General features: G+C 41.0%; 1 protein-coding gene across 6 annotated transcripts in view; it reads left to right on the plus strand.

Annotated features, from left to right (window-relative positions):
• The window catches only part of CARS2 (cysteinyl-tRNA synthetase 2, mitochondrial), a 62,114-nt gene that overhangs the window by 21,459 nt on the left and 27,722 nt on the right, over nucleotides 1–12,933 (plus strand). For all 6 annotated transcript variants that reach the window (XM_090022252.1, XM_090022260.1, XM_090022219.1 and 3 more), the window contains 3 exons: nucleotides 1,125–1,254; nucleotides 5,529–5,662; nucleotides 11,213–11,280. In XM_090022252.1, the coding sequence (XP_089878378.1) occupies nucleotides 1,125–1,254; nucleotides 5,529–5,662; nucleotides 11,213–11,280 (332 nt within the window). The remainder of the gene's footprint in view (nucleotides 1–1,124; nucleotides 1,255–5,528; nucleotides 5,663–11,212; nucleotides 11,281–12,933) is intronic.

A 12,933-nucleotide genomic window follows, 5' to 3' on the forward strand; every position in this document is an offset into this window, starting at 1 on the left:
CAGCCAAATATAAGGTTGTATATCAAGGATCAAGGAATATAGAACATCCCTACAGAATGGGGACTGCATTGTGGTAAGAAATGCCTCAGGAAGGCATATATTACAAGGCCATAATGGAACAACAGCTGAACATGAACTCTCAGTACAACATGGTGGCAAAGTGGCTAATAAGCAAGAATCCTGGCTTTCTTTAAAAAAAAAAAATCACGTTTTTCCATTATTTAAATGAAACAGGAAGAGATTTGGGGTACTTTATTTAACTGAAAACTGGGGATTTTAATCGGAGGAAACCAGAATCCCTGCTAGTAAGGTAACTGCATAAATGGGTGAATACCATGTAGTAGCAGAGATGAGATGTGATTTTTCTCATCTTTCATGCAGCATAGGTGAAAGTGATATTAGATTACTTTTGTTCAGTTCCAGTGCCTGTTTTCCACCATCTAGCGGATGATGGAAAAACTGGTGATGTTTCAGAGAAGAGCCACAGATGAACCCAGTCTGGGCAGAAAGCTTTGCAGTGAGAAGGAAGAAGTGTAGTTTTACTTCATCAAAAAGGAAGGTTGGGAGGTGGCTTGCTTAGCAGTGTATAATACTTGCACAGAGTAAAGGTACTAGAAGACTGTAGTCTAGCATTGAATGGAATTATAAGAACCAAAGGCTGGAAGTTAAAGCCAGATAAAGTTGAAATTAGGTAAAGGAGCACACCACAAAGTGAAGCAATAGATATACCTTCTCCTGAGGTCTTTAGAACAAGAATGCCTGTATGTCTCTGGCAACAGGATTTCAGCCAGTCTCAAGGTACTGAGCTTATTTTAGGGAAAGCTGAACAAAGACAGACCAGCTGATTGAACACTACTTTTGTCCCTGCAGTCTATCAAAGGTCCATCTTTTAATGCAAGGTGGAATGTTCAGGGTGTTAGTTTTGTGGGATGTTTTCTGACACATCAGCTCTGCTGTGTAGGGGAAAAATATAGGAAACAAGAAAATGTTTGTATTCAGAAGTATGCTGATGTTCCTTAGTATAGTTATGTAGACATGTATACCTAATTGCTTTATTCAGTTGCATTTATCTGGTTACTTTTTTCCAAGCCTTGCTCCATTAACAGATCATTTCTCGTTGGCAGCTGATACTGATAAGCAACATGTCCAAGATTTTGCCCTGTGGAAGGCAGCCAAACCTCAAGAAATTTTTTGGGCTTCTCCCTGGGGAAAAGGAAGACCTGGCTGGCATATCGAATGCTCAACCATATCAAGGTCAGATTTTTCTGGCTTTTAATCTAGCACTTTTGTCTTGTTTTCAGTGGTAAAACAGCCAAGCCTCAACAAAAATATTTCACTTGGCCAGTGGAAAGTATCAGCCTAAATCAGTGGCACCTAACCTTCTGGCCCTGTGAGTTGGATGAGTGGTGCAGGGTCAGTCTTCAGGCTGGATTCCGTATCAGGTTGGTCTATGGGTGTGAGCCAGCACACTGGCTCAACCTCCTGTGCCTGGATCTAGCCACACAGCGATGAGCCCACACACTGAGATCCTGCTGCTGCACGTTGGACTGGCCCTGCTTGTCCAGAACCAGCTGCATGCTGGACCAGCCTTTTGAGTCTGGATCTGAGCTTGCAATGGTGCAATCTGGCGGACAAGTCTACATTATCTGGTCTGTGGGGCTCCATATGGGTCTAGAAATTAGGCAGCAGGGGAGCAGCAATTAACATTGTCACTGCTCTCCTGCCAGTGTTTCAAACCATCGGGGAGCCCCATGGGCCAGCTGACATGGCTCTGTAGGCTGCATCTGGCCCAGAGGCCAGGGGTTGAGCACCCCTGGCCTAAATGAATACTTTGTATGGTATGTAATGTCATGTACAGTACAAAGAAGGTGTGAATGTAATGATAACCTTGTTGTCTTCCTATAACTGTTCTTCCATAGTGAATTGGCCTATCACTCATCCCCTATCCTAGAGGACCAGCAGGCTACTTTTGACCTGGTCCTTCTCCTTTTACTTGTTCAGCTTTGGTTACTCTGTTAACAGCTAGAGCTCCCAGTGGCACAGACCTGGGAGCACATGCATGTTTCCACCCTGTCAAGATGCAATCCTTATGGATGTAGCCAGTATTTTATACTATGTATTGGCAGTAAGGAAGAAGCTTGGGTCATAAAATTATTTTGAAAATAGGAATTGCAGCAACATTACTTTAAAGGGACTTTCAATCATTCTCTGTGGCTTGAATCCTAATTTCAGATTTTGTAGGACTCTCACACTGGTTTACTTCACTGGCTCCTCCCACAAATCAAGGAAAGCAGCTTTGTGATTGACCAAGACTTAAAAGACTGGAAATCTGGTTCCAACTCTGACACACAGGCTTTGTGTTTGGGCTTGGGAAGTTATGTGGGACCAGATCAGTTTTCTGTTAAAGGCATTGGTAATTTAATGTACCCTTAACCGCTGATTCAGTAAGGCATTTAGCTTAGTTTTAAATTTGGTTACAAAATAAAGATAGGATTATTCATGTACATGAATATTTTGTTGAAGGCCATCATTTCTGAGCCTTCGTTTTCTTATCAGCAAAATGGTGGTGACATGTACCTAATTTCACAGGGATTTTGTGAAACATAGTTAATACTTTTTAATAGCTTTTGAAATTCTTTTATGGAAAGTGATACATGTGTACCTCAATGAAATGGGGTGGGACTTAGGCACTTAAAATTGTAGGATCATACCACTGATTAGGGAAAATCCTTTAGTCCAGTGATTCTCAACCAGGGTTGCATAATATCCTTTCAGGGGTGCTACATACAGCACCAGCACCACCGTCACAGCCAGGTAAGATTGACATGTGTGCCTCCAGAAAAGAGAAGGGTACACATGGGGCTGGACCAAGATGCAACTGTTAGGAGGTAGCACTCCTGCCTGCATTAAGCTTATTATTGCCTGATGTTTAGAGGAGGCTTTCAGCTCTCCCTAACCCACTTAAACCACTGTGCTCCTATCCAAGCATGCAGAGCTGTACTTCAGAGGATTACTTCCCACCCTTGGCAAGATGTACGAGATTTGGGTGTCCATTCTTAATCGTGTTTGTGGTTATGTGTGCTGCTGATTTATAAATTAGTCAGTGCCCTTTAAAATTCATGCACGGTGTTTGACATTCTGACATTCCTATGGCAGTAAATTTTATAGGCGCCCTCTCTGCTGGAGTGGTACCTTGCTCTTAATTGTTTATAATGAATTTCCCATACAGCTTGAGTAATTTGTTCTCCATAGAATCCTAGTACTTTGTGCTGTCCAAGGGCTTTGATTAAATGATTCCCATCCAGAAAAAGAGACTCAAACTTGTCTTGTCTGAAAACACTGAAAAATAAGCAATTTCCAGTTTCTGTATCAGTCTGAGGTAGATTTCTTTCTCCCTCACACACAGAGTTTGGAAGTTGTTACCAAATTAGCTAGGTGTGACCCTATTTAAACTGAGAAATTTCAGCCCAAGCTGCGATGACGGAAGATGTAATCGTTGTGTTAGAATATTATCTTGCACGCTGTGCGGGTGCTCCTGTGGTTGTTAGTTATTAGTATCTGAATGTGAAAAACATTTTCTAAAGATGATTTAAGAACAGAAAACAGATCTAGTGCTGTAAAAGAGTTGTTCAAACCTACTGAAGTGCATAGAGCCACACAGCTTAAAGTGCAACCTATGTAAATTAGACTGAAAAAATGTGCTCTAGAAAAGACAGTCCAGGGCACTGCAGAATGACCCATCTGCCAGTGCAATGCTATTTACCTTGTCCATTGCTGTAAATGCTCCTTTCACTTTGGCTAAATGAAGCCCCTGCAGGGTAAATAGCAGCTGACCCACTCAGAGACAGCACAGGCATAGTAATCTTGGGCCATGAGAAATGGAGAACTCAGTTTTGTAAGTCACCTAAAACATTTTACCTTTTCAGGTGGCTGCTAGGCATCAGTTTTTAGTAGTAGTAACAACAACTTGCCCTTCCAGCTTCCCTTTTTTGCCAAAGAGCTCAAAGTGCTTAGCACTGTTTAATGAGCCTTATAATAGCTTTGTAAGCTGAGGGGCGTCAGCAAGAACATGGTCCTCCAACAAAGAGTCAGAAATGGAATCTTTCTTGGACTTTGTATTCCATCTCCTCTTTCACCTCATTTCCTGCTGCTGGCTAGCCCACTCTGCCTCCCCCGGTGGCTTGGGGGCCTTGGCGGCCTTTCCTTAATAGTCTTCCTCTCCACTTTTTTTCTTGGCTTTCTCCCCATTCTGCTGGTGAATCCTTAAGTAGATAACCGTGCTTCCTGCATGGTGAGGTGTTGTGGGGTTGGTTGCCAACTCTGTATATGGCTGTGGCTCCCATTACCAGCTATGCTAGATACTGTTTTAGGAGTGGGCAGTCAAAAGTAGGTGGGCAAAAGCATTTGAAGGAGCCATCAAATAGTCACAGGTTTCTCTCTCCATTGGTATTTCTGGTCCCTTCACTTTCCTTCTTAGTCTGGGCAGAGGCACTTGGAGCTACAGTTTCACTCCTTTCAGCTGCACAAAACTGTTCCCAGCCATCTCCCCAGACTTAAGGGCCCCTGAGTACTCTGGGAAATAGAGTTTATTTTGCCTGCTGGGGAGTTGATTTAAGGATTAGTTCACTCACCAGGAAAACATGGACAAAGTTAATTGTATTGCCCAAGGTGATGCAACAAACATAGGTTGGAGCTGAGGACAGAACCCGTGAATTCTGACCCTTGATTCTGTGCTGTAACCAGGAGGTATTTTGGCCATGAATTGTCTGTAACTTCATTGAAAAGTTACTCCTTTAATCTCTAGTGAAGTGAAATTAGAGAAACCACCTTTTTTTTTTTTGGTCTGCTTATGACAATAAGCATTTTCTACCATGGATTTATTTTTCAAATTCTTACAAAAATTCTCATAAATAATTGGCAGTAATATACATGGGCAGAAACACATGGGACTATATCCTGTTTTACCCATTAGGCATTAAGTACAAATGTGCATGAGCCCTTGAAAAAACTTTCATGTGAAAAGCGGTGGCGCCGTTTCCTTTTCACTGAGTTGTGACTTCATCTTAAGGCTAAGAAGATGTCATGCTTCAAAAGTAGCTTCATTAGTAGTTGTTCAGAGTGTTGGATAGGGTGGCATAAAATTGCAGTTATTTTTGAGCATCTACTTAGGTGCCTAATATGTTGAATAGAATCTGCCCATCCTATTTTGAATCTTGTTAATTATTTTCTGCTTTGAGTTGCAGTGACTGCTGTCAATTTGGCAACTGGAACAAAGAAAGGAGATGCCCCAGTTGGTTCTGGGTAAAAATTAAATGTGCTTGACCTAATAAAAACATGATAGTTTCCCAGCAGAAAATTAGACTGGGCAGACTAATTGCTAAGGCCTTAGCATTTGGATGAGCTTATAATTCTGGTTCTGATCTTACAATGAGCTGAATGTAAAATACTTCATCTTAGTGGTTCCCTTTATTTCTTTTACCATGGCTTTTGTAGTGGTCTGTTTATTGATCAATAAAATATTGTTACAGTACAGTGTTTGGAAACCAACTGGACATCCATACTGGTGGCATAGATCTTGCTTTTCCTCATCACGAAAATGAAATTGCACAATGTGAGGCTTATTATCAATGTGAACAATGGTGCAATTATTTTCTACACTCTGGTAAGTAAAAAAACTAAGATGTTTTAATTTTTTTGTACTTCACTTTCTTCTTTTAATGGCATACTACTTGTATTCTTCAAAATTTGGGGGAAAACGTGCTTCAGGACAGAGGTACTGCTATTGTGGCTAAGTGTTTTTCCCCCTTTTCCTTTTTTTTCTTTAAATAAATGAAGAAAATAATTAGAAATGAAACTTACCAGAGCTAATACAAATAGAAGCCTTTATTAGTACAGGAATGGTAGGATTTTTTTATTGTATCTGGATTTTGGGAAGTTGCCAAGTCGTGACATTTTGTACATGTGTGGATGGGAAGGTCACTAACTGTCTTTTGAAGATATTGTCTCCTAGAATTCTTGCTCGCTTTTTATCTACCTTCTCTCAGAATTTGTGGTGCTGCTGTGGAAGTTATGTTGTCTTTTTTGTCTTTCTGGAAAGCACCTACATTGAACACCTTCAAGAGCAAATTGGATGCTTATCTTGCTGGGATCCTATGACCCAGCTGACTTCCAGCTGTTTGGGTGAGAGGCTGGACTAGCTGATCTTCCGAGGTCCCTTCCACCCCTAATGTCTGTGAAATCTGTGATATTTGTCTGTCTTCATAAAGATTGAAAAGATTTATTCATGTTTGCTCTTTTGGATGTAGTCCTAAAAATAGAACTTTGATTCCAAGGTGATATAATCTGAGGTAAGGTGAGAGGATAGGTGGATGCTTTTTTTTTTTTAAATAATTTTTAAAAGCTGGAATAGTTACAGATCATTCTTGGGTTCCTTTTTTTCAGTCAAGTGTTGTTGGCCTGAAAAGAAAGTTTTCATTAGAAATCTGTAATAAATGACCATATTTATAAATATAATGGAATAATTTGAATGATGATGAGAAGAGACATCCATACCACAGGGAAATGTGACCTGCAGGTAATGCTGAGGTGTGTGGAAGCTGGTGAACAAACAAAACCCCCAAAGCTGTTTCAACAGAGAGAAATAACTGTGTTGGAGAAACACACTGGCAGTGCTGAATATAATTATTTTGTAGTTGACATACATGAAACTTACCTACATTCTTTTGGGAGACTTAATTGTACCAATAGCCTTATGTCATGTGATGAGAAGAAACAAAATGTGGTGGGTTCAGATGTGATTTGGAACTGTCATCTTTTTGCATTCTGGTTTGTACTTTGCCATGAAATTCCAGAATCCTGGGAAAGAGATGGGCCTTCAGGTGTGTACTACCATTCCCTGCTTGGGTTTTTCAGGCATGAATTCCCTGTAAACTGCCACCTTCTGGTTGTAGTACTGTCTAGTCTACATGGAGCATCTTTCTTGAAAGCCATAGGAGCAGATCTTTAGCTGGTGTAAATTCTCATAAATCCAGAGAAATCTTTTTCTAACTTGCTCAGCAGCCACTTAAGGATGATGTACAAGAAGCAGGCTAGCTAGAAACAACCCATATTTGCCCTTGATCACAGGGTTTATAGCCCTGTCTCTCTTCCTCTTTGGATGTTTCACATACCCCTTCCTTTCTCCCTTATTATAGAGAAACCTGACTTGCTGCATCAGCTGATACATCATGCTATTTTATAATGAATAATTTTCAACATTATTTAAAACTGGCTCAAGTAACCTTGATGTTACGCTCTCTCCAATCATTGTGAACAAGGCCAAGCTGTGTTTAAATCAAATTTAGAAACGGTGACCTAGTCTTTGACTAAAATAAGTTGAGGAGGCACAATTCGGTGCTGTCAGCACTTGCCAGAGGGAAAGAAATAATTAAAGAAAAAGGTTAGTTAAAATTTGCTTCTGAATGTCCTTTGCAACTTGGTTAGGAAAGGAATTTGTCAGAGCTGTAGTACACACAGGTTCATAGTATAAAGAACCCATCTCTTGTTTCTTTACAAAACTGAGAAGAGGACTTGACTTTATGAATCTATTAAGATGATTTTATTTTCTGGCCAGCTGCTTCATTGGTTATGCCTAAATAGATCATCTGAAAGGGCCAGACCTTAGTTCACACAGCCTCATCCTTTGCTGTGTTGAGTAAGAATCCTCCTATGCAGATTTTAATGATAATGGTGCTCCAACAAACACTAACGTATGAGGAAGCAGTATTAGCAGTACTGTAACATAACAGTACTAGCAGAGCAAAAAGCAGTATTGGCAATAGTACTAGCGATAGTAACCCTGAATGTTATACTTCTGTTTGCCACAATGATTACTTTGGCAGTCTCTAAAGTTGACATATTGACTACTGCTGTTTCATAGAAGAAGCCTTGCTGAGTTCACTGGGTTACCTGGAGTAAAGACTGCAGACTTAGACCCACTGTAGATGCTGGAAAAAGATGAGGTGGTTCACCCATGCAGGTACTCGCCTGTGAAACAAAGTTACTAGTTTCCACTCCCAGCATAGAACAGGCTATCAGTCAGCAAGAGATGGTTCAGAGGCAGGTTATTATCCTTCAGGGCAAGCTTTTCTTCTTATGTTGGGGAGCTTACTGATTTTTCTTCAGCATTCATTTCCGTAGCAAAGTTTTAGGTGATGGTATCTTTAAATTTAGTTTGGAAATCAAAGCCCCAAGAAAAACTGTCTAGGAGAGAATGAAGGGTTCACAGATCATTTAAAGAAAACCAACTAGAATCCAGTGAGAAGTCAGGTGATGACAATTCTTTAGAAGCCAATAAATTATATTCACTTAAGGGATGGATTTTCTTATGAGGACTTTATTTTTAGACTGCTTGTACTCTGGAAAGAATATCAGGACCTTCTTAACTTCAGCTTGTTATTTTGTTTTGGTTTTTTAATGAAACTATCCCATCTTCATGATGATGTGCTCTTGACAGGCATATTATTGAAGGTGGTTATTGCTGCTTTATTAGGAAAACCCATGCAACACAAACGCCCTGTTCCAGGAATTTAAATCTGGTTGCCTAAATTTGAATATCTTAATGCATATTTCTGTACCTACCTGAGAGTTGCCTGATTTCTTAGAAGTGCAGCACATCTGCAAGTTTCACTGCATTCGGTGGGATCTGCAGGTGCTCATCTTCTGAATCTGGCTGCTCTTACTCAGGGGCCTAAATTCAGGCATCCAGGAGTAAAAATAGTCTGGCATTTCTCTTGGCTGCATTTGTTAGTACTAAAGACCAGTGCACCTTCATAAGTGCAAGGTGTTGCATCTAGGGAGAAGGAACCAGCAACACCCCTTTAGGTTGGGGATCACCCTTCTTGTCAACACGATGGCAGAAAGGGATCTTAGAGTTTTTGGCAGCTCATCCATCCTGGAGTCAACAATGAGAGGAAGTGGTCAGTAAGGCTAACTGCACCTTGTGCATCTACAGATGCATCACAGGCAGGTCCAGGGAGGTGATCCTTCCCCTCTGTGGCGCTGATCAGGCCACAGTTGGACTACTGTGTTCAGTTCTGGGCACCGCACTTCAAGAGGGATGTGGCTAGCATTGAGAGGGTCCAGAGGAGGGATACTGTCATGGTCAAGGGGCAGTGGGCAGGCCCTGCGAAGAGAGGCTAAAGGGCCTGAAACTGTTCAGTCTCCACACAAGAAGGCTGAAAGGGGATTTGGTGGCCATTTACAAACTCACCAGGGGGAACCAGTGGGAATTGGGAGAGGCTCTGTTCCCGCAGGCACCACCTGGGGTTACTAGGAATAACAGCCACAAATTGTTAGAGAGAGGGTTCAGGCTGGACATCAGGATGCATTACTTTACAGTTAGGGCTGCCAGGCTCTGGAATGGGCTCCCAACTGAAGTGGTACTCTCTCCTACCTTGGGGGTCTTCAAGATGAGGCTGAAAGATATTTGGCTGGGGTGATATGACCCTGGCACCCTTTCCTGCCTGGGGCAGGGGGTCAAACCTGATGATCTGTTTAGGTCCTTTCAAACTCTAGCACTATGATACTATGATGAAAGCAGAATCTTGTTTTGATGGCGGAGTCCTTGTAGCCAACATCAGATCTTTTTCCTCTCAATTTGGGGATCACACAGGTTAGCTTTTCAGTTGAGGAGATTTCTGATGGTACATGGCTTTCTGGAACCAGCCAGGACAGGAAATGATAGCAAGAGTTTCTAGTTCACTGCTCACCCTGAACACCCTGTCTCTGTATTTTGCCCAGAAGACTTTTGTTTACAGGCATCTTGTGTGCAAAAAAAAAAAAAAAAAAGCAAACAAGCCTGAAAACCTTGCTGTGCATAGAATAACATAAATTGTTTGTATCCCATTGAAGAAATGGTAAGCAAAAGTAAAGTAAAACCTCTGCCACTGTCAGGAAAATCAAAATGCAGTCACTTGTTCCTTAATGTCCGTAAAGAGCACGCTGTTTGGGGTGTAAGATGGAGACCAGATAATGATGAATTGGGTGAGGACCAGTAATAATCTCATGGGCAATGTCCATGTGAGCATGGCTGTTTGTCTCCCTGGGGACAACTAGCAGTGGCACACCTTATGCTGCCACTAGTTGTTTCCAGGGAACTCCAGGCACATGGCGTGTTACTCCAGGTAGGGGAGGGGAGGCTGGGGCCAGCACTGGGCTGGCCCCAGCAGCTGGTGCTAGGGGCCTCCTGGGGCTGCAGCAGCATCAGTCTTGCCATTCAGAGCCTGGCCAGCAGCTGCAGCATGACTCCAGCTGCCAGGCTTCAGTATTGAGTGGTGTACGCTGCTCCCGTGTGCGCTAGTCCATTGCTCTGTGCTTTTTTTTGACCCCGGTAATCCAGGAGTTAAAAAATCCCTGCACTGCTCCCTTGCGGCATGGAGAACAGCTGAATGTGCAGTATGTGGTGCTGCGGATGTGTCTGTGGCACCATGTATTGACTGCTGCACTCCTTTGGATGTGGTCATGGAGTTCAAATCAGAGTTATTCAGTAGTAAGGGAAGTTTGCAGTCATCTGTATCTGTAATATACTATAGTTCCTATAGCTGTACTTCATGCCTGATCCTGAAAGGAACTGAGTGTCTGCAACTTGAATGGAAGTTTAGAGCATTTTTCAACTAAGAGTTAATCCCTTTAGTCTGAAAAGCCAATAGAGGCTTTTAAACCATGGTGCTGAATACTATCACTGGCTGCACTGTTAGCAGTTTTTTTTTCTCTCCTTTTTTAGAGGAGGCTGTGTTCTATCTCTGATATTCTTTATATTTTGCCATCATTTTTCCCTCTGTTAACAGAACATTTGCTCTTCCATCCTTTTATTAATCCCTAAATGTGGTGGTGTTTTGTTTATTTCCCCATTTTTTGAAACTAGCTCATTTTGTGCATGCTGTTCTGAGGCAAACCTGAAGGAAATGTTTTTGGATCAGTTGTCTACAAGTTATGTTTGTGTTCCCTTTTTTTACCCAGAGCACTAACGAATAGACATAAATGTATGTAAAAATGTAGGGCTTGCGCTTGGAGTAAAAGTACATTTAAAAAGACCGAGTCTTGCCTTGGTTGGTAGAAATCCAACTACATTAGTCCTGCATCTAGCAACTGTAGCATCTCAGAGCAGAATTTTTCTTTTTGCTTTCTACCTATTCAGAAACAGATTAAATTAACATTATTGTTTTTGTTTCAGGGCACTTGCACGTTAAAGGAAATCGAGAAAAAATGTCAAAATCATTAAAAAACTACGTTACAATTAAGGTAATATACTGTTGTATACTACAGAAATGTGTAGGGTTTTTTTGTATACCAATATTCATTTTGGGTGCCTATAGATGAGAAAGGAGGCTGCTCCGATGCGCTGTAATTTAATAGAGTCTGCTGGAGTGTGGTAATTACCATGATCCAGCAACCTCCTGCATCTTGTATCAGTGTCCCTGTTTTTCAAAATGTCAGTGGAAGTGCTTTATCTAAAGCTCATTTGATGCTGATATACAAGAAGCTCTGGGCACTTTAGTGGCTCCAAGAGCCTCTATAACTAAAGTTCCCCCCACCCCCTTCCCTCTACTCCCAGAACATGTGGATAAACACCCATGCAAGCCAGTGTAAAGGCTGGACGGGAGAGAGCTCCCCAGGTTTGAAGCTTATGGCTGTGATGGCATATTTGGGTAAATTTAATCTTCAGTCATTGTCAGTAAGATACTCTGATTAAACCTTGTTTTATAATTCTCTGAAGCCAAGACCTATGGACCATGATAAAAAAAGTAGTTCTTTTCTTTGTATAATACATTTTTATACTCCAGTCATAATACATCTCAGATGAGAGGTATTTGGAAAGACTATGCTTAGATGATATGATTTAATTGATTCAGTTTTCAATTAAATTGCCCAGCAGATGAACAGATGTATACCATTCATAGATGTATACAGTTGTGGAACAATATTGTTTTGACACTTTATTTTGTATCTCCTTTAATATGAAGCAGACCTCCGGACTCATGAGGTGAACAAACTCACTTTTTACATGGAGTTTTCATAAATCTTATGCTGCTGCACTGATGGCTCTTGCAGTCTGCATTTCCTTTATTGCCATTGTCTTAGTAATATACATAGATCTTTATCTCGCATCTACTCTCAACAAGTGGCAAGAGCATGTCTGTTTCAGCAAGTTCTTTATTCTTTTAAATGACATGCTGTATTAGTGTCCCATGCTCTTGCCAGAAGCAGCTTTCCTTTGTTGAAGCAGTTGTTTCTGGCGGATTTTATCAGGAGGTTTATTAACAGGTTCAGACAAAGCTCTTGAAATGGTGTAGAGCGCAGTTTGTCCTCTGCTTCATTCACAGCATAAGTGTTCAACAACAGCTTGGCTGCACTTTTTTTTTTTTTTTTTTATTGCTACTTGGTGTCAGCAGTGAATAATCTTTCTCATGTAGGCATGTCATAAGAGGCTGAATCAGTGTACTGATTTCCCTCTCTGGCTTCCCTGGAAGACTATTTAAAATCCTTGGAAAATCAAAGTGCAGTGTGAGCTACTGTTTTGCGTAAAATTTCTCCTCGTGCTGTCTGTTTACAGTGAAGTTGTAGGAAAATTTTCCGTTGCTGACAGTTCTCTCAGTATTTTTCCAAGTATGAAGAGATGATGGAAAGGTGAAATAATGAGGGGTAATACAACAAGCACTACTTTTAAAATAATTCTTTTTTAATTTTTAATGGGATATTTTACACCAGGAAATATCCTTTGGAAGATGAAAAGGGACTTCCCATTAGCAAGTTATGTTATGTGCAATGTGAGTCAAATACTTCTAACAATTAAAAAGCTGCAAATCTAATGTTTCTTCCTTTTAATATTCTAGAGATGATTTCTCTCTCTCATTAACCCCATTAAGTAATTTTCAGTATAGTGAACCACACTTC

This window comes from Crocodylus siamensis, chromosome 1, assembly GCF_052110815.1.
Source record: "Crocodylus siamensis isolate JL-2025a chromosome 1, ASM5211081v1, whole genome shotgun sequence".
NCBI classification, from domain to species: Eukaryota; Metazoa; Chordata; order Crocodylia; family Crocodylidae; genus Crocodylus; species Crocodylus siamensis.